Below are 27,777 nucleotides of genomic sequence, written 5' to 3' on the forward strand. Positions count from 1 at the left end.
CCCCGCCCCCCCCAACTCTCCCCTTCCCCACACACGGTATTGAGATTGACACTGCTGTGCTCACACACACACCGAATGTGGATGGAAGAGACTCCTCATTGATCCTCCTCCCTCCCCCTTCCCCGCGATCGCTGCCGTGGCGTGGCTCCGCTGAGGTTTCTCCTCTGTTATCTGGAGTTCCTCTGGTCTCCTGATCACTCCCTAGCTTCTTTAAAGGAGAGGGCACCGATGACCCTTCACTTTCTGTGACTAGTTAATCTCACTTAACATCGTGTTCTTCAGGCCTCTCCATTTTCCTGAAAATGACACAATGTTTTTCTTCTTATTGCCCTGTGTGTACCTTAATCCGCTGTGTGTGTATCCCATGCTTTTGTAACCCATTCATCTGTTGATGGGTGCCTAGGCTGGTTCCATAATTTGGCTCCTGTGAGTTGTGCTGCTGTAAACATGGATATGCATATATTGCTGTAATATTCTGATAGAGGACTAATATCTAGAATATACAAAGTACTTAAAAGACTTAACACTAAAAATAATAGCCCAATCAGGAAATGGGCAATCAGTCTAAAGAGACACTTTACAAAAGAAGAAATGCAAATGGCCCATAAACACATGAAAAAATGTTCAACATAATTAGCAATCAGGGAGATGCAAATCAAAAGTGCGCTCAGATTCCATTTAACCTCAATCAGAATGAAATCCACAAGAAGTCAATCAACAATGCTGATGAGGATGTGGGGAAATAAGAACCCTTCTGTACTGTTGGTAGGACTGCAAGTCAGTACAGCTGCTGTGGAGATCAGTGTAGGGATTCCTCAGAAAACTGGGAATGGATCCACCATACAATTCAGCTCTACCACTCCTGGGTATCCTTCCAAAGGGACCGAAATAAGGACATTTTAGAGCTCTCATGTGATGCTGTGCCTTTGCACTACAAAGACTCTCAGCACTTGTCTGGGTGGTATAAGTACCTGAAATCAGAATACATAGCAAATAAATAAATAAATAAATAAATAAATAAATAAAGCATTTTGAGCCTGATTTTTTATGTTTACACAGCAGATAGCCTTTGCTTAGTTATCTCAGCCACCTAATAAATCTACCGCCTCCTACCAGCAGCATGGTTTGTCATTTGTATTCATTGTTTCCTGAGTAGTTAGCGCAAGTTCTCAAAGCTTGGTCCAGGCAAGAGATTACAGTCTCTCCCCACCCCAATCGATGAACTACAGCAATTTCTGATGGTTTTACTTGATTTGCCATCACAGACTGTGTATTTACTATAGCTACAAAGTAACTCTATCCCTAAAACAGCTTTTCTAAAGCAGAGCAGAAGGATTTAATAAACAAAGCATGTGGAATCATTCCAGAGAAATAGAGGGAACATTCCTAGAGACCGAGAATTCTCACACAACTGTGCGCTTCTAGAACTTTGCATGATGCCAGACATCCCACAAGAAACATTTTGGGGAAAGAGAGAGAGAGGAAGAAGAGAAAGAAAGAAGAAAGAAAGAAAGAAAGAAAGAAAGAAAGAAAGAAAGAAAGAAAGAAAGAAAGAGAGAAAGAAAGAAAGAAAGAAAGGAAGGAAGGAAGAAGGAGGAAGGAAGGAAGGAAAGGGAAGGGAAGAAAGAGGCATGGGTGTAACATAAAAGGGAGGAATGGAGACCAAGACAGGGAGAAGTGGGAGCTACCACTACTGAGATCCAGGAAGCTGCCTGTGTGGCCAGGGAGTGGTGTCTAAGAAGCAGGGGTGTGTACTCTTAACCATGCCCTGCTGTGTGCCTGGAGATAAATAACACATGTAACAGAGAAGTTCTAGAAGCCAGATGTGCAGTCACCCCATAAAGGGGCCACGCATCAGGCCCAGGCCCAGCAGACGAGGGACATTTGAGAAAGGCCACTTTCGTGCCCAGCAGCATCACCATGATCCCCATAGCATGGCTTCAACACAGTTTTACCAGGAACAGGAAGCCTCCCCACACAGGAGCGCAGTGTAAAGGTCTTTTATGGGCTTTGACTCTGACGACGTTCCTCCTCTCCTCCAGGGGAGGACATCCGAGAGCTGTTTCTGGATGTCGCGCTCATCACTAAAGGCTCTTCTGTTTTGAATTTCTCCTATCCCATCTGTGAAGAGGATCTACCCAAGTTTTCTTTCTGTGGAAGAAGGAAAGGAGGTAAGCCACGTGCCCCGGTGCACCCCTCACAAGCTTACCTCACCTACCAGCTTCTCCAGCCTCTGTTATTTAGAAATAGCACCGGGCATGGTGCCTCACGCTTGTAATCCCAGCGTTTGGGAGGTGGAGACCTGAGGATTGCGGTTTGCGGACAGCCTCAGCTACTTAGTGAGGCCCTTCGCAATTCAGTGAGACCCTCTTTCAAATATTTTTTAAAAAGACTAAAAAAAAATTGGGCTGGGAGTGTAGCTTGGAGGTAGAATGCCCCTGGGTTCCATCTCCAGTACTGCAAAAATAAATAAATATAAAAATAGCAAGACGGCCCATCCCTAGAGGCTACATATTAACATCAAAATGAAGCAGTGCCTGGAAGACGATTTTCAATCGGAAAATTGTTACTGTGAATGGTGGCACCTCACTTATATACAGGGCTGGTGGCAAAAGAGCCAGGAGCTTCCAGAAAACCAGGAAAATTCAGTGCTGTTTTCAGTTCCTCTCTACGATCTTCTTAGTGGCAGGACCTCACTGACGCAGCAGTGGACTCTGAAAAATCAAAAACAATGATGCTTCCAAAAATGTCCCAGCCCCTCCCACTCGGGATACTGACCGATATGGACACCAGGTAGCCAGGCTCTGAGGAGAGGAGGCGGCAGGCACAGTGGCGCACGCCTGTAATCCCAGTATGTGGGAGGCCAAGACAGGCGGACGGCAGGTTCCAGGCCAGCGTCGGCAACTTAGCCAGGGCCTCAGCAACTTAGTGAGACCCTGGTTCAAGATAAATCAAATCAAATCAAATCAAGATGTACCTCAGACGTAGAATGCCCCGAGTATAATCCCCAGCACCAGAAAAAGAAAAGGGGGGGGGGGAGTAGAGAAACAGAAAACTCATTGTATTAGCCTCTTTCCCCAGTCACTGACCTGTATCTCTCTGCAATACGCACTCCCAGAACAGGGCCTGCCCCGCCCTCCTCTCCTCCCAGACCTGCCTGAGATGCTGCTTTGTTAAATTAAAGCTCAGGTCTGCTCCATGCCTGGCTTTCCCTAGGAGCCGTTCTCTTGGGCTGTTCCCTCCTTCCTGGGTCTCTTTCTTGTTCCCCTCACCAGGGGGCAGCATGACTCAGCTTCACTCTCCAGAAACATCCATAATGCTTTCCCCACTCAAGGAAGCTAGAACTCTAAACCGCAGGAATCCTGGCAAATGCCTCCTGCTTTCCTCCCCTCCTCCCTTCCTCCTCTCCTTCTTTCCTCTACCTTCGTTCCTTGCACAGTGACCAAGTCCCCACTCTGTGCCTAGTGCGTTGGGGGGTTTGCAATGCGCCAAGGATGGCTTCCGCCATCGGGGACGTGATGATTGGCAGAGGAGCTGAGTCACAGAACACCCCGAGCAGCCGTGTGTGGTGTGGACATTCAAGAGGGGCAGATGCCACGCCCACCTGGGAGGCAGAAGGCCCCGCCAACGGGCTCTGCCAGTGGCACGTGGGCAACCCAGCAAACTGAACAATGACTTTGCCTTAAAGTTGTTTGAAGCCTATTATGGGTTTGTCAGCACCATAGATATGTATACATGGCATAATACTGTTGGTGCTGGTGGTCTGTAAGCACAGCTGACTTTATAGAATATTTTAGAGGAACTCAAACCATACTGACTGATAATTAAATAATAACCCCTAGGAAAGGATATCAGCCTCATACCCATTAAGGCAGGTGCCACAGTGCGCTCCTGTAATCCCACTGACAAGAGGCTGAGACAGGAGGATCACAGGCTGCAGGCTAGCCTAGGCAACTTAGCAAGACCCAGTCAGTCTCTTCTTAAGTCCGGCCAGGGCAAGAATATTCCAGCTTGGAATACAGGACAGCCAGAAGTGGCCCTCAGAAATGGATAGCCTTCCAGCTCTGGGTGGTTTTGCCTGGAATCCAGAAATCCTCCGTGGTCCAAAATGCCATGGAAGTTGTATCTCAAACCTTTTCTTATCTTTCAAATTGTCTCCCAAAATAAGTGCCTGCGAACCTGAATGTGGAGACAAGTCCCAGCGTAGCAAGAAAGAGCACACACCGGCTGTCTATGTCCTGGTCTAGTCTCCTCGCCCACGCGCACTGCTGCCAGGTGGCCTTCTAAGATACAGTTCTCACAAGGTCACCCTGTTCCCAAAGACTTCAAGAGTTCCCTATTCTGTAGAAGAAAGCCTAAGTTCTTCTAATTATTATTTTTAAATATATTTTGTTTACTTGACGCAGTCATTATACATGCTTATGGGGTATGGCATAGCATTTCAATACATGTATGCATATATATCTATCACTATATACATATATAATCTGTTTGGGTTGAGAACATCCAGAATCCTTCCTACTGGCTATTTTGAGATATTCAAGTAGTTGCTGTCAACCATGGTTATCCTATTGTGCTGTGGAGCATGAGGAGTTATTCCTCCAAGCCAATTATATCCTTTGCCCATTAAACTCCTTCTCCAGACCTTCTCCCCTACACTCTTTTTCTGGCTCTGGTAACCATTATTCCATTCTCTACATCTTTGAGAGCAACTTTTTAGCTTCCACATATGAACAAGAACATATGTGTTTTTCTGTGTTCTATGTCGTAATTTCTCTTAACATAATGTCCTCCAATTTCAGCCACGTTGTTGAAAATGAAAGAATTGTATTCCTTTTCACAGCTGAGTAATATTCCATTAAACATAGACAGACCATATTTTTATTCATTCATTTGTTGATTGACACCTAGCTTGATTTCAAAATCGAAGCTCTTTTCCAAATCCCGCTTCTCCAGCCATATATTGTTTCATTTCCTATATGCACCTTTATCCACAGCCTCAAAAAAACACGCCACTTTCCAGCCCCAGCCTGCATGTTAAGCAGACACAGTCTGATCTAACTCAAGAAATCTTCCTCCACCCAGCCTCTGGGAGCTCCAGGCAGCATTATGTTCTGCTTCTGTTGTTGTAGCCCTTACCTCAGCACACTGGGGTGTGTGTGTGTGTGTGTGTGTGTGTGTGTGTGTGTGTCCCATTAACTCTGAACTCCATGAAGGAATTCTTGCTCATCTCTGTTTTTGCAGATGCAGCAAATATAACTGACCCAGAGTAAAGAACAATAAACACTTGTTTTATTGAATTTGCGGGGAACATTGGGTAGATTTAATGTTAAGTACCAGTCCACCTCAAAACTGACCAATGAGGATTATGCATCCTCCCAAGACACAAGACAAACAGCACATTTTCTTGGTTCTCCAAGCTTAGAAAACCTTACTATTAACTCCTATCAGCCACTGACCTTTTCTCCATCATTAACTGTACGTGTGTCATTTCAAGAATTGCATATGAACCTGGCACGGTGGCCCATGCCTATAATCCCAGCACTTGGGAGACTTCAACAGGAAGATCGCAGGTTTGAGGCCAGTCTCAGCAACTTAGCAAGACCCTCAACAACTTAGTAAGGCCCTGTAGACAAATAAAAAGTATCATAGGGCATAGGGCTGTGACTCAGGGGTACAAAACCCCTGGGTTCAATCCTCAGTAACAACAACAACAACAAAAAAAAAAAACCCCACAACAAACAACATATAAATGGAGACACACTGCGTGCAGCTGTTGGGGCTCCTCTTTTTCTACTCAGTAGGATTCTCTGCTGATTCATCCAGATGTTGAGCATATCATGGTCCCCTTTGTTGCTGAGAAGAAGCCCATGCTGTACAATTGCCACGGTTCGCACTGCATTTACCTACCCACTGAAAGGCGATGGTGGTGGAAATGTTCTGTGTTTTGATGGATGCAATCAACACAAGGAATGACAGAACTAAAAAAATTGAACGAAAGTGGGGCTCGAAAATGTTTATACAGATGAAGAAACAAGGGCGTCGCGGTGCTGAGTGGCTTTGCAGGTTTTGCAGCCCTCGCCTCTAGACACAGGCAGTGCATGCGCTGGTGTGCATGCGGGAGCGGGGCAGGCCGCAATCTCCCGGAATCTCCAGGAGACAGCCCTCGTTTTCTAATATAAATGACTAACAATAAAATATCGAGTTTGAAAAAAGAGAAAAGAAGACCTCCTTAGTTATTCCTCTGTTCATAGTCTTAACAGAATTATTCAAACAGAAGTGATATTGTTTCCTTTGGGGTGTCTGATATTGAACTTTGGGGTGTCTTCTTCAGCCTAGCAGCTCAGGGGGATGCCGCCTGCCTTATTTGAAGGCTGGGAAGCCCTGTGGTCTTTTGTTTGTTTTGTTGCTATGGAAACGGTGACTTGCAGAAGCAGTCCAGGCCAAGGAGCTGGCATTTGGGGGACTTGCCAGGAAGTTTCACACAGTGCAAAACAATCAGAAAAGTGATCTACAAATGCTGTGTGAACAAATGATTCTGCAAATTATACACGCCAGAGAAACAAAAATCTTAAATTCAGAGGCTTCTTGAGTTATTAGATTATTTTAACCCACCCACAAACCTGCCTCGGGAATGAGTCAATTCCAAAGAAGTTATTAACATCAGTATGAGAAGGGAGAGAAAAATGGCACCAGAGAGAGAGAAGAGACGTCGACGCAAACCCAGGCTGCTGTGGACGTAGGGCTCGTGGAAGCGTCCCACGGGGTGGCTGGTTCTCCCTGCAGAGTGGGGTGAATGCAGTGCCCGCCGTGGCAGCGCTCCCGCAGCCAGCCCCAGTCCTGCTGCGTGGTATCATCTCCACCATGTTCCTCTGCCATCCTGGGCCAGCTGCATCCCACTGGCCACCCTCCACGTCAGAAACACTGCAAGACGGTCAGGCTCTGGGAGACTGCAGGTGCCAAACCGAGTCTCTTTTCCTCTGTGCCTCCCTCAGCTAGCTCTAAGGTGAGACGCCCGGTGGATTTAACAACCAAGTGATGCTCTTTGGGTATTTCTTTTCTTTTCTTTTTTTTTTTTTTGGTGGTACTGGGGATGGAACCCAGGAGCGTTCGGCCTCTGAGCTACACCCTCTGCCCTACTTTTTATTCTTTTTTTTGAAACAGGGTCTCACTGAGTTGGGGAGGGCCTCACTAAGTAGCTGAGGCTGTACGCGAACTGCGATCCTCCCGTCTCAGCCTCCCGAATGCTGGGATTACAAGCGTGCGCCACTATGCCCGGTTCTGGGTATTTCTTTATATGGTATGATTGGCATTCTGGGGAACCTATATGCCCAATTATAGAGAGTTGATTAAGGTACGATATGCTGTGATTTCAAATGATGTCATAGGAGATTATTGAATTACCTGAAATATCAGAATATTACTAAGTGACAAAGAAGCCTGCTATAACAGAGTACTCAGGATTGGATCCTGCTTCCATTCAAATGTATATAAGTGTAAACGCCAAAAGACCAGACATTAAGGAAAGAATGGTGCTGAGACTAAAGGTTTTTATTTTTGTCTACTTTGCATCTTTATGCTTTTATAGCAGATATGCGAGGCTAGCCTTTTCACTGTTTATTGTTGAAGGAAAAAATGAGAGGACAAATAGACTAGGTGCAGTGATACATGCCTGTAATCTCAGTACTTGGGAGGCTTGCAAGGTTCAAGGCCAGCCTCAGCAACTTAATGAGATCCTGTTTCAAAATAAAAAATAAAAGGGGCTGGAAGTGTAGCTCAGAGGTAGAACACCCCTGGGTCAATCTCCAGTACCACACACACACACACACACACACACACACACACACACACGTTTCCCAAAAGAGAACCACAGCCTATTTCATATTCAGTGATATGTGGAGTTAAATACAGGCTTGTCTCGAGTTTTGCACGTCATGACACTTTGCAGATACTACAGCTTTTACAAACAGAAGGTTTCTGGCAACTCCGCGCTGCGAAAATCTATTGGCACCGCTTTCTCAACAGTATGTGCTCATTTGGTCTCTATCTCGGTTTCACGCTTTCCTGGCAATGAAGAACTTTTTAATTAAGGTACATATATTGTGTTTTCAGACACAATGCTATTGTACATTTGATAGGCTGCAGTGTGGTGTAAACATAGCTTTCATATGCGCCACGAAGCCAAACATGGCGTATGGCTCACTCTCTTGAGATACTCGCACAGTGCTGTGGTCTGAAACGAAACCTGGGCTGTCTCCAGGGTGCATCTGAAAAAGTTCTGAATCACAGAGTCACGTAGACTTCCCAGGGACCGTCTAACACCCATTCTGTAGTCTTTCCCTAGGGCCCTGCAGCCTCCTTTGTCTAGGCAGAGGGCTCAATGAAAAGGAGACAACTGTGCCTCCATCCTCCCTCCGTTCATGCTTTCTTAGCCCGTCTCTCCTTCTGTAGCATTGGGTCATATGGATTCATTTGTTTTCCTTCCTCGGTGTTTTCAAAATAACTCTGTAAGCTTGATATCAGTTTTTAAGACTAAATTGGGATTGATTGAATTGATCACGATGGAGTAATGTTGCTTACTTCTGGCAGCTGGAAAGAAAAACAAGAAAGGAGGGGGTTGGGCTTCCACACTTCCCTTCAAACTTACATCCCCAATGACCTAACTTTCTCCCACTAGGCCCCACCTCTTAAAGCTCTACCACCTCCCAACAGCATCAACCAAGAACCAAGCTTTTTTTTTTTTTTTTTTTTTTTTTTTTGGTGGTACTGGGGTTCCTGGAAGCCCTTCTACCTCCGGGCTACACTCCCACGGGCTACACTCCCAGACCTATTTTTCAACATTTTTATGTGGAAACAGGGTCTCTTAAAGCCAGCGAGGCTGGCTCCGAACCAGCGCGATCCTCCTGTCTCCGCCTCCCAAGCGCGGGGATTACAGGCGTGCGCCACCACGCCCGGCCATAGGCCCCACCTCTTAAAGCTCTACCACCTCCCAACAGCATCAACCAAGAACGAAGCTTTTTTTTTTTTTTTTTTTTTTTTGGTGGTACTGGGGTTCCTGGAAGCCCTTCTACCTCCGGGCTACACTCCCAGACCTATTTTTACATTTTATATTTGGAAACAGGGTCTCCTAAGCCAGCGCGCGCAGCTGGCTTCGAACCTGCGCAATCCTCCTGTCTCTGCCTCCCAAGCACGGGGATTACAAGCGTGCGCCACCACACCCGGCAAGAACCAAGCTTTTAACACACTGTCCTTCAACACATTGGACACATTTAAGGTCTAAACTGTAATAGCATTAAGTAAAATATGTCAACACATTATTTATTATCTGCCAATAACAAAGCACATCATTAACATGTTATTAAAGTTACTTGTACCTTTTAAAATGTGGCTACTGAGTGTGGTGGTGCACACCTACTGTTATTCAGTACTTGGGAGGCTGAGACAGGAGGATCTCAGGTTTCAGGACAGCCTCAGCAATGTAACAAGACGCTCAGCAACCTAGTGACATCCTGTGTCAAAATAAAAAAATAAAAGGGCTAGAGGTATAGGTGGAAGTAGTATGCCCCTGGATGTTAAGTAAAATTAAAAATGTGAAGTAAAATAAAAACTGTGGGTACGGCGGAGTGTGAAAATATACGAGAGAAGTCTGGTACACGTGGCATATAGAGTTTTAATTGCACGGCTCTCCCGGGGATCAGGGCGATGCACCGTGGGGCCCGCGCACCTGTCCGAAGCTAGAGGAAGTGGGCTCTCCTTTTCAGGGTATGCATCTCGTGAGATGGGGGGTTTACTCGCGGGAACACCCAATTCTCATGGGGGTTTCAGGCCCCCCTGCCCGTGCAGAGGTCATGTGACACAAAGTCACATGAGTGCAGGACCCAACTTATCACTGGATTCAATCCCCAGTAACACACACACACACACACACACACACACACACACACACAAATTTGGCTACTAGAAAATGTAAAATTAAACACGTGATTCTTTCTTTCTATTGGACAGGGCTGCATTATAATCCCCCCTTTAATTTTTTAAGGGTTCCAACCCCCAGACCAATTAAGTCAGAACCTCTGGGAGTCAGATCCAAACTAGGCAAGTTCAATGTTCAGCCGAGGTTGCAGAGCGCTGCCTTAGCTCCTGGAGGTCACTACACGGCGACCATGCGCATATCGCAACACCTGACATGTGCCAGGCATCTTTCCAACAATGTCACATGTGTTCATTGTATGACCATTTACATCATCCTATGAAATATAGAATCTTGTCATTAGCTTCTGTGATATTAAGATTTGTAATAAAAAAGTTATATTTGGTCTTTGCCCCCTGGTTCCCAGTAGCTCCTAAAATCTTTGTAATTCCCTGAGCAATAGGGGAACTAGGAAAATCCTGTGTTCTCATATTTGGTCATTGACCCATTTCCTGAGACAGAGATAAGTCCACTGATGTTTCTTACGTGATAGAAGTATTTCTTGCTCTTTACCAGGTGACTCCTAGAAGGGGTTGGGTCACCAGAAATACAAAACCATTCTTAAAAGCATGGGACCTTCAGTATCGCTCTACCCCCAAATCCTCCCGTAAGGAGCCACAGGCTTGAGATTGAGTTAATGGTCAGTCATGACCATGTGCCAGAGCCTCCATGATAATCCCCAAAGAATAGGTTCAGGCTGCTGAACTTGTGAAGGTACAATGAGGGTGGTATGCCCAGCCCTGCACCCCTTGCCCTGTGGACCTCTTCATAGAGCCATTTGTCTGTATACTTTGCAATGTATTTCATAATAAACGGAGTTCTATGAATGGTTCTGGCAAATTATCAAACCCAAGAGGCCCAGGGGAACCTCTGATTTGTTAGCCAAGTCAGAGATAAGACATGGGTAACGTGGGAATGTACTGCTTACAATTGGTGTTTGAAATGAAAGAGAAACTCACACACCCCTTCAGCAACATATTCTCTGTAAAAAGAAAGAAAATTCTGCTAGAGAAGTGAACTCATTTCTCCCTCCTCTAGGTCTAGAAAAATGGATTTAAAAGAACATAACCACTTAGGGATCAAATGATCATCTTTGACATTACCAGCCATTATTATAAGGCAGTGGTTCTCAAAGTGTGACTCTCAGGCCAGCAACCTCAGCATCCTTTGGAAACAATCAGAAATGATAATTGTGGGCCCTGCAAGCTTTCTGAGTCAGACACTCTTGAGACCTAGGCTTATCTATCTATATTTTACAATTTTTGGTTTTTGGGGGTGTGTGTATGTGTGTGTGTGTGTGTGTGTGTGTGTGTGTGTGTGTGTGTGTTTGCAGGTCTGGGGATGGAACCCAGGGGCATTTGACCTCCAAGCTACATCCCCAACCCTATTTTTTATTCTTTATTTTGAAACAGGGTCTCACTAAGTTGTGAAGGGCCTAAGTAACTGAGGCTGTGAACTGCGATTCTCCTGCCTCAGCCTCCCGAATGCTGGGATTACACGTGTGTGCCACCACGCCCGACTATAAATATTTTCAATGACAAGTCAGCAAAAAAAAAAAAATTTTTTTGCGGTACTGAGGATTGAATTAAGTGACATTCTACCTCCAAGCTAAACCTCTAGCCCTATTTTTTATTCTTTATTTTGAAACAGGAAGGTCTATTGTGGAAGGCCTTAATAAGTATCTGAAGCTAGCCATGAACCTGCAATTCTCCTGCCTCAGCCTCCAAGTACTGGAATTATAAACATGCACCACCACGTCCAGCTTAGCAAACTTTTTTTAGAAAGAAAAAAAAAAAGTGTTTCAGGCCTTGCACCATATGGTCTCTGCAGGGTGAAGGTTGCAAATGACAGTGAAAAATGAATGTGTTTGACTAGGTCTCATTAAGACTTTAACTATGGACACAAATTTAAATTTTATATTTTTTTCATGCAGTAACCTGCTCTTCTTTTGATATTTTTCAACCATTTAAAAACGTAAAAATAAAAAAATTCATTCTCAGCTTGCATCTACTCAAAAACAGATGTGGTATGGGATTTGGCCCACGCACTGGAGCTTGCCGACACGAGCATAAGTTTGAGAAGCATCACTGTAATGGTATTCAGAATTCAAGGCTCATATTCAGAGTTACTGGGCACAGGCACCTCTGGCACTCATGACAGTAAACACATGACTGAGGCTCAGAATGGATTCAGATCCAGGTTATTTGAGAAGATCCAACTCCTTTGCTTGAACTATACTTTGCCAGTGCCAATAAGTTAGATTTGGGGCCAAGTTAACAGGGAGAAGAAGCATCTTTCAAAAAGCCATCAGTGGGACTGATGGTTTCCTCTTCTCCCACAGCTACCATTGACAAGCTGGGGAGAAAAGCCCTTCTTTCTGAAAACCCATTTAATGTCAGGTGCTTCAAGCCACGTGTGGTGGCGTGTGCCACTACGTCACTTCTCACACTCTGCCCAGTATCCTGGGGTCTCCCACAATGGCTGAGCGAGCCTTCCATTTTGTTTTTGTTTTTGTTTTTTCTTACCATGATCTGAGGTCAGTTTCTGAAGTTTTCATTTTCTACTGATAATCTGAGTTCCTCCTAGAATGAGTATCCATAAGATGTTCACTGCCTTCAGGACAATGTGACATCAATTCATCGAGGTGCCATCCAGCCCCAGTGAGACTCTCCCACAACTGTCTGTCAGAGGGACTCACCCCAGAGCCAAGGTTTGCCACCATAACACATACCACAAGGGGGACATGCACAGCCCTCTCTAGCTTAGAATCAAGTCAAGTTCACACGGGTCTCTTTCAGTGTCTAATTTATTAGGTTTAATATATTTTGATATCTATACCTCAGTGGAATTCATTTCTTCTGATAAGTTTCTCAGAATAACTCACTCCAGGAAGGCAAGAGTGATAAGATAAGTAAAATAGAGCCAAAATTAAGTGTAAGATTCACTGTTGACCATTAAAACAACTTGTCCACCTGGAAAGCAGGAACAAGCCCCTCCATGACACACTGCTCCCAGATCTTTAGAAATGGGGAGAAATGACTCAAAGGAATACAGTGGCTTGTGGCTTGGTGGTCTAAATATATTGTAGAGGGATGTCTGCAAACAAGATTCTCGGCTGGAAGTAAAGCTAGAGATCTGTGTAAGAGCACAGATTAAGGCCGTAAAGTAATCAGAATGCACGTGTGACCCCCACCCTTGATGATGAGGCACAATGACTGTCCAACCTGGTTCTGGCCAAATCTCTATGGGTTCAGACCAGGGTGAGTCAACCCAGGCAAAGTGGCATTGGCTTGTTGCACAGCATCAAGAGAATAATTAACTTCCAGAAACAAATGGTCTATTATTTCATGGTTATCAGCTGTACCCAGCTGCTATTGTTCAGATGCTGAACATCCCTAGGGGTCCATAGATTAAAGGCTTGGTCCTCACGGTGGCATTATTGGAGGTGTGAACTTTTAGGAGGTGGAGCTTCAGGGGAGGTCCTCAGGTCATTAGAGATGTGACCTCCAAAGGGATTGTGAGCCGGACGTGGTAGCGCACGCTTGTAATCCGAGCATTTGGGAGGCTGAGACAGGAGGATCGCGGTTCATGGACAGCCTCAGATACTTAGCAAAGCCCTTTGCAACTCAGTGAGACCCTGTTTCAAAATAAATAATAAAAAGTAGGGCTGGGGATGTAGCTCGGAGGTAGAATGCCCCTGGGTTCCATTCCTGGTATCAAAAAAAAAGGGGAGGGGGATTGTGAGACCCTGGCATCTTATCTGTCTCTCTTTTGCTGCCTGGCCATGAGGTGAGCAGTTTTGCCCCATCACATTAAAGATTGTAACTTAAAAAATTATATATATATATAGTTATATAATATATATTATATATTATATATAGTTATATAATATATATTATATATTATATATAACATATATTATATATAATTATATATAATTATATATATATATATATATATATATATATATCACTGTGACACCTCTTATAAGCTGAAGAATTCTTTAGTCTAGGAAATAATTGCTCCCTGGTTTATCTTTCGTGTAAATCTGAACTTTCCCCACTTGAAGTGTTTTCCCAGCATGGTGAATACATCATAATTACATGAATTTCAATAGACAGCACAGTAGATCCCCTGGGAGCTGTATTTAAATTCTGGCATGATATTGCCCATAAGGCAAATATTCTTGCTGACAGAAGCTAGGGGATTTGACTATAATATGTACTGATTTTTCATATACAAATAATTGAGATATGTAACCACAGCAGGCAGGTGCGTTGACGACCTAGCCTCCCTTTCTTTCTGTTGTTGAAGGTGTTTCCCTTCTGGTCCAGGTTCTTGCTGCGCTCCCGCATCTGATGGTCCCATGAGCATCATTAACTGCGGAACCTTCTCAATCTCACTGTCAGTGTCTTCGAACCACAGTCTTAACAGTTCTATGTAGAACAGTTCTATCTAGACTGGAAAGTCAGATTCCATCACTCTGATACCTCTCTCTCTCTCTCTCTCTCTCTCTCTCTCTCTCTCTCTGTGTGTGTGTGTGTGTGTGTGTGTGTGTGTGTGTGTGTGTGTGTGTACTAAGGATTCAACCCAGGGGCATTCTACATCTGAGCTACACACTCAACCCTTCTTTTTTTCCCCTAACAAGGTCTCACTAAGTTGCTAAGGTCATTGCTAAGTTGCTGAAGCTGGCTTCAAATCTACTGTACTCCTGTCTCAGCCTCCCAAGTACTGGAATTACAGTAAAATGCCACCACATCCAATCATCAACCTGTGCTCTCGCTATTTCTGTTTCAATGTGTTCCTTCCCTAGATTTGGAAAATTTCCCATAAATGCTTCTTGCAAAATACATTAAGCCCTGCACTGCTATTACAAAAAACAAAAACAAAAAACAGGAAAGCAAGAGCTGCCTTCCTGGCAGGTGCTACCTTGAAGGGCATTAATCTATGCTGATGACCTGGCAAGCTCTATAAAACATGTCCAGAGACATGGCCCCCCTACCTGAGGCCTCATTATTCAGTTGTTTAATGTTCACTACACACACATTAACAAATGCAAGCCCTGGGTTTTTGGTCATTGATTTCTACCTTAACAGAAATATTTAAGCATTTTTTTTTCTGCAGCCTCCATTTTAAAATACATCACCTCTTTTCTACCTGCTTGTTCATCTTTGCTGTCTGGAGTGATTTCAGGCTGCCTGCTCCTGCAAGCCCCTCTGCTGCAGCGTCTCTGCTCTGATGGTTCTCACACTTCACTCTCAGTCTCTCCCAATCCCAGCTTCTGATCCTGTCCTTCATCAACCACTATGAAGAGCCCAGATGACAAAGTATTTCTCTCCCATGAATGGATGTATGGACCGTGGAGGAAGCAATGGTTCTCTGCGCCTGGAAAGCTGCATCTTCTCTCTTGCTGTTATCATTCCTGCTATCATTTGCAACTGCAGAAGGCATGTAACCAAAACCAATATTATCCTGAAAGAATTTCCTGTTCCCTTCCTTATCATACTACCAAGCCATCATTGGGCAGTAGGAGCCTTAAGGCAGCCCAGACATTCTCAAAACTGAGCATGTATCAGCATCTCTTGGAGGATGAGTTCAATGGGGACTTACTGGACCCACCCCTGAGTTTCCAGTGTGGTGCATCTGGAGGGAAGTCCGAGGATGGGTATGTCTTCCAAAGCTCCAGGAAAAGTCTATGATGGACCACACTTTGAGAACCAGTAGCCTAATGGAGAGGCACAGGGTTGGAAGCCAGACCTACCAAGAGCTGGGTCTTTACTACCAATTACCATTTGCATGACCTCAAGCAAGTTACTTAACCTCTCTGAGTCTCAGTTTCTTCATCTGCCCAAAAAGAAAAATGCTAGCAGTCCCATGGAGTTGTAATTGTGACAAAAGGGATTAAATGCATAAACCCCTCCAAGGGATGTTTGTCCGGGAAAGTGTTCAGTAAGTCGTTTGTGGCAGCTTCTTCTTGCAGCTCATGACAAGTTTTTCTTCAGCAAAGGCTCTGAGGCCCTCACGTCATCATCAGCCTCAGAGAGGAAGCCTGCATTTTAACAAGAGAGCTGGTGAAGACTTTGAGGTTTAGAAGCTGAAGACCTTCTTTCTTTCCCAAGAACAGCAGGGAGATTGGTTTGGTCCAAGCTGGCACATTCCCTCCCTGGTGGTGGACACGTGAAGTCTGCCTGGCTCTTTTGAACCTCTAGGGACACAGCACCATTTGCATTTCTCATGGAACTGAAAATTTGAAGCACCTTCAGCCCTGGCTTGTCTTCGTGTTTTATTTCTCATCTGCAGACTTCAAGCCGCTGCAGATTTCCTGCTTGCGATTACTAGGCAGCTGCTGCCGTTGCGAAGTCATGGAGACGCCACAAAAGCAATGGCTTACTTACTGAATCAGCAGAAAACTCCGACTCTGGAAACTACAAAACCACCCGAGACCCAGAAATAATGGCCACCCAAGAGAGGATGCCAGAGATGACGAAACCAAAGAGGATTCTTTTTTAGAGTCAAACAAAATAAAAGATGTCATAACTGCTAAGGGGTCTCACAGCTCTGAGGGCTTTCCTCCATCTCCAAATTCAACTGCATCTATAAAAGAGCCCCTAAGGTGCTGAAATCATCCTTTGTCATCAGTCAGCTCATCCTCTTGGAAGCCCGGCATATTAAGACTAATGGTGACCTAGGACCAAGTGCAATTTTAATTTTCTAAGACAATACAAGCTTCTTGATGAGTTCTTACCCTCTTATGAAATTTCATAAATTCAGCTCGGTGACTCGCATGCTTCCATGCCATAATCACTTAGGAAGCTAATTAAGAAGGACAACTCACTGCTCCCCCATACCACCACAACCTGACCCCGTGGTCCCTGGTATTTGCATTTTAACAAACTAAACATCCCAAGAGCTCTGTGCTGCACAGACCTTTGAACCTCAGCCTGGGAAATGCAGCACTCTGCAATACTTACTTAGCATGCACAATCACGGCATTCTTTCCTGGGGCTGCCCGGGGCTTCTGCAGATCAAACCAATTTCATCTCTTTTCTTTCCTTCCATCGCCATCCTCTGCTTTGTGCTCTCTGAGAAGGCAATCAGCCTGTCAATTTACAAGTTGTGGTTGGAGTTTCACATTAAGTGTTCATCTGCAGAAATACAGAAATAGCTTGGGAGGAAGTGGGGGGGATCTTCAAATTCTTTCCCTTGAGGCCAGAATTTATATAGCTCGCCTTGGGGATTTGGGCAGCAAAAACAAACAGTCTGTGTAGGAAGAATGACGTTGAAAACAGGCATTTCCCCTTCTGGGACCCTCTTCCTCATCTATGACTTAATAATGAGCACTGTCCAACGTAGTAAGTGAGCCCCCGGGGGGAGGTTTTGAGCACTTCGAGCGTGGCCAGTCCACAGGGAGACACACTCTGGACACAGCATGCATGTGGGCACTGTGCGGCCTGGCTGGAGGAGGTGGAGAACAAAGAATTCCAGGAGTGATAGGAAAAGTGGCCCTAACCAACTCCTGTCCCCAGCCCATAAACCTACCTGTCCAGCCCCCTGTCAAGACCACCAGTGGGGAAAAGCCACGACTGTGTAACTATCCCTCCCTCCTAATGCCCCAGAGAAGGCCCCTAGTCTGTAAGACAGGGGCCCCCGACTCTCATGGACTCTCTCCTGGTCAGGTGCCTCCTCCGCAATTTATCTTCAATAAATCTGTTTCTGCTGTTGAGCTCTGCTCTCCTTGTCCAGATATTTACCAACAAATGATATTTACCAACAATGCATGCTGGGTATTGAAGACTCACACAAAGAAGGCAGGGTACGAAAAATGGTAAATCCCTCAGTGATACGTTGCATAATGATTCCATGCTGAAATGGCAATTTTTGATAAAAAATTAAGTAAAATGTATTATTAATTTCACTCCATTTCTTTCTCTCTTTTTAAGATAACTACTAGAATATTTTAAATCACATACTTGGCTAACATTCTATCTCTGTTAGTGTTGACCCAGGACTGTGTTGTCCGGTATGATAGCCACAAGCTGCCTATGGCTATTTGAATAATTTAAATTTAAGTTAAATTGGAAATTTAGCTCTTCCTAATTCTGGACATATTTCAAGTTCTCAATTGCTACAAGTATCTATGATATTTGGTGGGTCAGATAAAAAACATTCTCATCTTTGTGGAACATTCTGTTGTACAGATCTGCCTAGTAGTTTCACACTGCCCTAAATTATTTTTACAGAATATCCTAAATCTATTTGTAGGATTTATCCTGGACATTTCACTCTCTAGCCCAGCCCAAACTCAAGTACTTTCTCTTCAACTCAACTCCTGGATTATGTTTGTGTCCTGATTCTCAAGGGCCCTTTGGAGGAAGAACAAGTCCAAAAGGCCACCACTCATGGCTCTTCTCAGGCAGGTCTCCTGGACCCTCCTCTTCTAATCCAAGGCCACTGTATTAGTTTCCTATTGCTGCTGTAACAAATGACGATGACCTTATCAATTTACAACAAAACTAACTTATTCTCTTATAGTCTGAATGTTTAAATCTAAAATAAAACATCCACAACACTGTATTCATTCTGGGCTTTCAGGGAAAATCTATTTCCTTACGTTTTCAGTTCCTGGAGGGTTCCAGCATTCTTTGGCTCGCGGCCACATTTCCCTACTCTGTTTTCATCACCACACAACCTCTCGTTATTCTCATCTCCTGCCTCCTTCTTAGAGAGTGCTTATGATTATACTGTGTCTGCTCAGGTAATCCAGGTAATTCCATCTCAAAATCCTTAATTTAACTATATCTGCAAGGTACCTGTGTCATGCTCATGATTTCTGGGAATTAGGACATGAACATCTTTGGGGGACCATTGCTAGCCTGTATAGCTCCCACCCAGAGAACCAACACATCTTATCTGATTCCTGCATAGCATATGAAAAGAACAAGTAATTGCGTGTAGTCCAAGGAAACCTTTATTTCTATATAATAAAAACATTAAAATGCCTTTATAGAAGCCAAACAACTCTGAGAAATTTCAGACATCATACATAGTATGTGTGCAGGGGATTATGTCTCTGCCCCTACCCAGCCCCTGGGTCCAAAAGGTTAAAAAAAAAAAAAAGAGTCTCAAAATGCATGAAGAGCTGGGAGTGTAACTCAGTGGTAGAGCATGTGTTTAGCGTGCACAAGGCCCTGGGTTTCATCCCCGGGATAAATAAGTAAATGAATAAGTAATAAACAAACGATCTTCTTAATATCTCTGTTCTGGCTACACTAATTGGCCTGACGTCATACATGGTTACTCAAAAGTGTTTTTACATTGATAAGCACCCTGTTAATGCGTAAATGTTAATGGTATCTTTAAAATAACTGTGGAAGAATGGGAGGGATTCTAATAAGCTCCTAAGAAGGCCTGGGGAATGGGGAGGAGGCTGCCTTGCAGATTCCATGGGTACAGCCTGCACCTCTGCGCCAGCTCCAGTACTGGTTCCTGAGACACAGAGAGCTAGGTGCATGCCTTCCCCTCAAGTCAACCTCCTTCAAACTCTTTTATTTCCAGAATTTAAAATTCCGTTTCCAGGGCTCATGGTGTAGCTGAATGATAAAGAGAGTGGCTAGTATGTGTGAGACCTGTCCCTGGTGCAGCAAAAGATTAAAATAAAATAAGTAAAATAAAAATCAGCTTTCTTTCTCTCAAAAGAAAGGTGATTTTCAGAAATGCCTTTATATGATCAGAACCAAGGAAGTAAATTTCTTTTCCACTATACAATAAAAACTGATAAAGATTTCAGCAGGACGTGGTGACACACGCTTGTAATTCCAGCATTCGGGAGGCTGAGGCCGTTAGGTCGCAGGCGGACAGCCTCAACTACTTAGCAAGGTCCTTCGCAACTCAGACTCTCAAAAAAAAAAAAAAAAACTAAAATATAGGGCTGGAGTGTAGCTGGGACGTATAATGCCCCTGGGTTCCATCCCCAATACCGCAAATAATTAATAATAATAATAATAATAATAATAATAATAAAGATTTCAAACAAAGGAAAGAAAGAAATGGGCGAGATATACTGGGCATCTTTTTATAGTGCTGGAGTGAGGATGTTAATTAAAAGAATCTCTGAGTCAGAAAGGATCTGAGAAAGAAAGAGTAAGACCTAATTTTAGATATTGTTTCATCAGATTAAAACAAAAACAGTTTCATGAGTTTCTTGTGGCTATTCTCAGGAGCTTCATGGGCCCCAAAAAGCTCCAGTTGGAACTGCAATGAGTAGCAGACTAATTTAAGAATATCTCTGACCCTAGTACAGGACCTGTTAATAGTGAGAAGCACAAATTAGCAAATCTTGGGGCACTGAGTGAGCAGAGCAGAGTGTTAGACATCACTGGAACAAAGTTTTTCAAAGAACCACACTCGCTCATTTTCCAAAACAGAAGTTAAGAAGACCCAAGAGAAGCCGGGCGTGGTGGCGCACGCTTGTCATCCCAGCATTCAGGAGGCTGAGACAGGAGGATGGCAGTTCGTGGACAGCCTCAGCTACTTAGGGGGGCCCTCTGCAAATCAGTGAGACCCGGTTTCAAAAAAGAAAAATAAAAAAATAGGGCAGGGGGTGTAGCTTGGAGGTCGAATGCCCCCGGGTTCCATCCCCAGAACCATATACATACACACAAAAAGAAGACCCAGAGGTTCCAAAGCCGAGTCTCCATATATTCATCACCTCCCTAGAGATGCCTTCCCTCACCAGCCACATCCTATCAAACACAGCGTCTCCTAGTTCCCAGTGCTACCAAAATATTTATGAAGGGCTTTCTGGATGCTGTGATTTATGTGATTATGTGATCTTTTATTGGCACATTTTAACTATGCATCACAGTGAGATTGATTGATTGATTGACTGATTGATTGATTTTGGTGGTACTGGGGGGTGGAACCCAGGGGCTTTCTTCCTCCAGGCTACACCCTAGACCTGTTTTATATTTTATTTGGAAACAGAGTCTCACTAAGTTGCTGAGAGCCTCACTAAGTAGCTGGGCTGGCTTCGAACCTGTGCGATCCTCCTGTCTCAGCCTCCCAAGCGCAGGGATTACACGTGTGCGCCACCACGCCCGGCGGATTCACAGTGAGAGTTAAAGTGATACAACCCTTGATGTGCTTCCTGCAGCATCCCTCCCCTCCCCCGCCTCTCTCCCATGTATGTTAGTGAGATTGGTAGTGGTACCGTCATGTATTGCTATAGCATTGTTTGGACTGGTCCCTTCTTTAATCCTCCTTTATCCCCTCCCTCAACCCCACCCCAGTATTCTACAGGTCTCTCTCCTCCTTTATCTGAAGTTTCCTCTTTTCTCTCTACCTCCCACATGTGAGAGAAAACATATGATCCTTGGTTTCTGAAACTGGCTGATCTCACTCAACAGAAACTTCTCTATTCTTTAATATCTCACAACCCTGTGAAGTGGGCACTTATTCAAGGAATCATTCTCATCTTTAAAATAAGCACAAAGAAAAGAAAGAATGGCTATCGGTGGTTAAACAGTTATGAGTTATTCTCAGAATTTAACCCCTCGCAGCCCAGCTACAGCCTGGCCTCTTTTTTTTTTTTTTTTTTTCTGCAGGTCTGAGGCTGGAACCCAGAGGCATTTGACCTCTGAGCTACACCCCCTGCCCAATTTTTTATTCTTTATTTTTGAAACAGGGTCTCACTAAGTTGCAGAGGGCCTCACTAAGTAGCTGAGGCTGCTCACGAACCGCGATCCTCCAGTCTCAGCCTCCCAAATGCTGGGATGACAAGCGTGCGCCACCACGCCCGGCTTCAGCCTGGCTTCTTGACCACCATGCCCCCTATGTCTCTGACATTGCCTGTATGTGTCCATTCGGCAAATTTTACAGTCTAGATAGTGCCTTGTTTAGTTATTTAATTATAATCACTGCGTGGGTAGAGGCTGTTTTTTCCATTACTGGATCTCCAACAGCTGCTGCGTGGTGGACACTGAGCAAGTATTTGCTGCATGAATGCATAAATGAACGAAGGCTTGCTGGGCGTCAGGGAGTTAAAACGTTTACATCAGTGGCTTCGCTTATCATGGCGGCCACAACTGTTTCACATCTGGGTGACCTCGGGCGACGGGAGCAAAGGGTTTTGTTCCAAGTGGTTGAGTGATGTCATCTTCGCATTATGTTCTTCAGAGCAGATTTACTACGCCGGCCCTGTTGATAATCTTGGACTTGAAATTCCTCAGGTGAGGTCTGACTTTTCTGTTGTGTACTGTTCCTTAATTATTGCATCAAAAAGTTCATTTCTTGAAGGAGGAAGACAGAAGTAGGAGGGGGAGGAGAAGAGAAAGGGGGGGGGAGGGATTTGAGGAATAAAACAGCTTAAAACTTTTCCATAGTCCATCACTAAGAAAACCCTTTCTCAATAAAGCTGCTACTTTACGGTGGGCCTCACAAGTGCTTAGAGCACCTGCTTTGCCATTTTGGTATTTAACATCTGATGTGCTGTTGAACACTGGGGATTCTCAAGTCTGACCCCACAGAGAAGGATACTAGAGTTGTGTCCACAGGATAGCTGGTATCTATGGGGCTCCAGATCGCTAGAGTTTCTTGGGGTCTGTGCTCCAATGAAGCTGGCAGTTCAGAGATACATAAAACTGCAAACGCTTAAATTCTTCCTTAGTTATCATCCTCTCACTATTACTCATGGGATGTGTCTTGGTTTCGTTACTATAACTGAATACCACAGACTGGGTAGTTTATAAAGGCTAAAGGTTTATTCAGCCTGTGGTTCTGGAGGCTGGGAGCTCCAAGGTTGGGGATCACATCCGGTGAGGTCCTTCTTGCTGGTGGGGACTCTCTATAGAGTCCCAAGATAGCATCATGTGTTGAGAAGGGTGCAAAAAAATGAGAGGTCCAAACTGGCTTTTATAAGAGACCATTATAAAATAAGTGGAATAACCCACTCACGAGGCCGGAGCTATCATGAGCTACTCACCTCTTAAAGGTCCCACCTGTTCCCAACGCTGAATATCTCACAAATGAGGATTAAATTGTAACACGAGTTTGGGGTTACGCTATATCAGGCTGCCAGAAAGTAAATAAATTAAAAAGGTCATGTCCTGGGTGTTCAAAGCCAAGACTCACAGCTAACGCTAGAATTTTCTACAAATTTCTTAAAAAGTAGAATTCAAAATAATGTGATTTATGAAATGTCTGAATTCAGGCCACTCTGACAATAGCAATAACTTTTTAATATGTTACTCTTGTAAGAATCTTATGGAACAAAATGAAAGGAATCGTGAAAAGTAGTCATTTTAATATTTTGTTGTTGTTGTTTTTAACTTCATCTTTTCTGTTGTTCAAATCCCAGAGGAGGCTTAACAGAGTTTCCTTCTCCATAAAGAATCTCTTCAACTTAGTTTCATTTCTGAGTTTATTTCCTTTTCATCATCCCAGCCTCTGGGTCTCTACATCACAGCATCATGTCAAAAGACCATCTGGGGCTTCCACAAGTGTCCGCACAACTGGGGAGTCCCGCCTTCCCCTCAAGAGTTCTCCAGAATTTTCTCAAGGCCTTGCAGTATAATATGAAAGTTTTGCAAGAAGAAAAAACTCAATCTCTCCTCACTTCTAGGATGTGGGGCCTAAAATCTCTCAGATAGGTTTTTTTTTTTTAATTTTTGCTATTTGAATTCTCTTTTTATATATTTTTCTTCTGACCACTCATGAGAGACTGATGTAAAAATTGCTAAAACTTGACATTCGATTTGTAAAGTTGCCCTTTTTTTTAACTAGTTACCTGTAGCAATTGCTATGAAATAGCAAGGAAGAAAACTTATTAAAGCCATAGAAAAATTCACCAGAAGCCGGGCGTGGTGGCGCACGCTTGTAATCCCAGCATTCGGGAGGCTGAGACCGGAGGATCACGGTTTGCGGACAGCCTCAGCTACTTAGTGAGGCCCTCCCCAACTCAGTGAGACCCTGTTTCAAAATAAAGAATAAAAAATAGGGCAGGGTGTGTAGCTCGGAGGTCAAATGCCCCTGGGTTCCATCCCCAGACACGGAAGAAAGAAAGAAAGAAAGAAAGAAAGAAAGAAAGAAAGAAAGAAAGAAAGAAAGAAAGAAAGAAAGAAAGAAAGAAAGGAAGGATGGATGGAAGGAAGGAAGGGGAAGGGAGGGAGGGAGGGAGGGAGGAAGGAGGAAAGAAAGAAGAAAAATTCACCAGAGATGTAAAAAGCTTTACATGTATCCCTCTATTTACAGTAGGGCTATTATCCAGATAGACCCACTGTAAGCTGAAAATAGCTTTAAGTCAAAATGGCTCTCTTCCTAGTTTTTTGAGGAATCAGTGTGCATTTTTTTTTTACCTGTATGCTTGTATCACTTTGAGCCTCACTAATATGTATAATTACAATGCACCAATAAAAGTATGAAAATATCCAGTCTTTCCATCACACACGCGCGCGCACACACACACACACACACACACACACACACACAGTATGCCATCCACATGTATTTAGGTTATACGCATTCACGTAGGTTATACCTATGGGACATCCTAGCACAGCAGAACAGCACACACAGTGTGGCTTAAGTGAGAACCACAGCTTGTTATCACCACCCAGAACCGAGAGGACCACACCGCACACCACTAGCCCAGGAAAAGATTCCCATTGAAATTTCAAAGTATTGTTTCTACTGAACGCATGTCACTCTCAAGCCACCTGAAGTTAAACCATTGTAAGTCGGGGAAACATTGGTGTTACAGTCGTCTACTAAGTTTCCTGGAAGAGCAACAGCTTCACTCTCCAGCCCATGGGTGCTCAAGGACACAGGGCCCAGGGTAGAGAAAAAGCCCTGGGCCTGCTCCCCCTCAGCCCCTGGCCCGACTCGCCTCCTGACACCCAGCCAGGGCATAAGCACTGAGAAGCATTACACACACACAGCTACTCTGCAGAACATCTGGGAGCCTTAATCCTGAGAAGGGCTCTGCATTGGCCACCAGCAGCCACAGTCTGCGCAGGCTTCCCTGACCACAGCTGGCCTACAAAGCTGGGAGACATTTCTCTCTTCATATGGGACAGAGATGCCTCTGGTTTCAAAAGACCTACCCACCTCCCCTACCCCAACCAAACACTCTGGAGATGGGCTCTGGGCTAATGGTGGTCTCTGCTTGGACAAAGACTTTTCCATTCAGTACTTGATCTTCTTCAGTGGCTTTCTTTCTCTTTCTCTCTCTTTCTTTATTTCTTTATTTCTCTCTTTCTTCCTTTGTTTCTCTCTTTACTCCTTTTTTCATTTTTTCTTTCTTTCTCTTTCTTTCTTTCTTTCTTTCTTTCTTTCTTTCCTTTCTTTTTATACTGGGGATTGAACTTGGGGGCATTCTGCCTCAAGCTACACCCCCAGCCCTATTTTATATTTTAAATTTAAAACAGGATCTCCCTAAGTTATTGAGGGTCTCCCTAAGTTACTAAGACTGGCCTTGAGCCTGTGATCCTCCTGCCTCAGTCTCCCAAGTACTGGAATTACACTATTGGCACTACCATGCCCTTGCTATTCTTTTCTTTTTTGTTTTCTTTCTTTATAGATAAATGTTATTTTTAGTTGACAGGTAATTAATGCTTATATAATTTTATGAAGTACTGTGAGGCTTTTTTTTTCTTTTTTTGGTGGTACTGGAGGTGGGACCCAGGGGCTTTTCTACCCCCAGGCTATACTCCCAGACCTATTTTATATTTTATTTGGAAACAGGGTCTCACTAAGTTGCTGAGAGCCTCATTAAGTAGCTGAGGCTGGCTTCGAACCTGTGACCCTCCTGTCTCAGCCTCCCAAGGGCAGGGATTACAATCATGCACCACCACGCCTGGCACAGTGAGGCATTTTAATGTATGCATATAATGTATTCAGGCAGAGCAATTGGCATATATATCACTCAAACATTTGTTCTTTCTTTCTTTCTTTCTTTCTTTCTTTCTTTCTTTCTTTTTTTTTTATGTATGTGGTACTGGGAATGTAACCCAGAGACATTCTAACCTCCAAGCTACATCCCATCATTTCTTTGTGATGAGAACATTTAAAATCTTCTCTGCTAGATTATTTTCCTTTTAACACATCAAATCCTTTGGCCTAAACTGAAGTTCTGTCTGTATGTAACCCTACATGTGTCTGTGATTTCTCTTTTCCAAATTAGAATTTAAAGCTCCTTTGGCCTCCCAAAGTATATGGACAATGTGTAGGTCCAGCCTGGATCATGTCCTGCTAAGGACGCAGTGACACATTTTCTGACCCCCAGACCAGCGCCCTCCTCCAGTGCCCGGGCTCCACCTCCTCCAGGCTGACAAAGTGGTCTAAATACTCTTACCAGAGTGTCTAGATATTGTCCACCTGGTTTCCTCAGCGGGTCGCATTGGCTCTTCTTTCATAATCTGTCCAGAATCTTCACCCTCTTCCCATCCCACCCGTCCTCCCTGCCACTCACCTGGACGACTGCAGTCACCTCTACCTAGTCTCATTTTTCACCCTCTTGCCCTACAGCCCTTTTTCAACATGTCAGCCAGAGACATCCCATTAACCCATACATCAGATTGGACTACTTCTCTGCAGAAAACTCATACCCAAGTCCCTTTCAGACCAGAAGCCTAAAACAGACTCCCCACCACAGCCTGTGAGGTCCTAAGTGTCTGGCCTCCTGTGGATTCCCAGCCTCCCACCTCTCCCTCCTTCTCTCCCGGAAACCTCCTTGGCCTTCTGACTGTTCCTGAAGCCTGGGGTCCTCAGCACCATGGCAGCACGGCGCTCTTCTGTGCCTCCTTCAAGTATTTGCCTGTAGGTCCTCTTCTCAGCAGGGTCTCCCTTGACACCCTCCTTAGAATTGAAAACCAGCTCATGTGAGCCCCCGCATTCTCCTGTCCACCGCCCTCCCACGTGCGTTTTCCCCACATTGTCAGCACCTGATGTTCTGTCCGTGGCCCCATATACTGTGGACCGCCCGTCTCTCTCATCAAGGCTAAGCTCTATGGGCAAGGAGCCGGCTTGTCTTCTTCTGCTTCATCCCCCATACCCGGAACCATGGCCAGCACACAGAAGGTGTCCAGGACTTTTTTTTTCCCCCCAGGACCCTCTCAAATACCAAAATCCACAGATGCTTTAGGTCCTCATGCAGAATGGCATAATATTTACATAGAATCTACACATATCATCCTTCATATTTTAAATCATCTCTAAATTACCTATAATAGCTCTAATACAATATAAATACTATATAAATGGTTGTTTTCCTATATTGTTTGGAGAATAACGAAGTAATGATAACAAATAATGAAAAAAAAAAGCTTGAACATGTTAAGTACAGATTCAACATTGATTTTCAAATATTTGGGGTCTGCCATTGGGGATGTGGAATCAGGGGGTGCCGAGGGCTGACTGTATCTGTTGAACAATGAATGACCTTTTCTGTGGGTCCATAGCTAACCCTCCACCTGTGCCCCCACAGGGAGAATACCAGATTTTGTTTAGACTGTACAATGAAAACCATTCCACCGTGGCTTGTGCCAACGCTTCTGTCATTTGCTCCTGATCATCGCCTGTGGGCAGAAGCACAGTGAGCTCGCTTTCCTGGGGACTCCGAGGTCACCACACTCAACCTACCCTGAGAAGAGCCAGCTGATGACAGACAGACTCTAAAAAGAAGCTCTCGAAAGAGCCCAGCTTCTAATTTTAACCCCAGGGCCTGATATCCCCAGAATCCACAGCACTATAAAGTTCTGGAAGTTATCTGCTTCATGGGAGCCTCATGGTGGTCACTATGCAGTTCTCGGATC

General features: G+C 44.3%; 1 protein-coding gene across 1 annotated transcript in view; it reads left to right on the forward strand.

Annotated features, from left to right (window-relative positions):
- The window catches only part of LY86 (lymphocyte antigen 86), a gene marked incomplete at both ends in the record, with an annotated part of 60,166 nt that extends 32,633 nt beyond the window's left edge, over positions 1-27,533 (forward strand). The window contains 3 exons of the mRNA XM_080710745.1: positions 2,043-2,171; positions 22,145-22,197; positions 27,450-27,533. Coding sequence (XP_080566871.1) covers positions 2,043-2,171; positions 22,145-22,197; positions 27,450-27,533 — 266 coding nt within the window. The remainder of the gene's footprint in view (positions 1-2,042; positions 2,172-22,144; positions 22,198-27,449) is intronic.
- Between the last annotated feature and the right edge of the window lie 244 nt (positions 27,534-27,777).

This window comes from Muscardinus avellanarius, assembly GCF_963383645.1.
Source record: "Muscardinus avellanarius genome assembly, chromosome: 14".
Lineage (NCBI taxonomy): Eukaryota > Metazoa > Chordata > Mammalia > Rodentia > Gliridae > Muscardinus > Muscardinus avellanarius.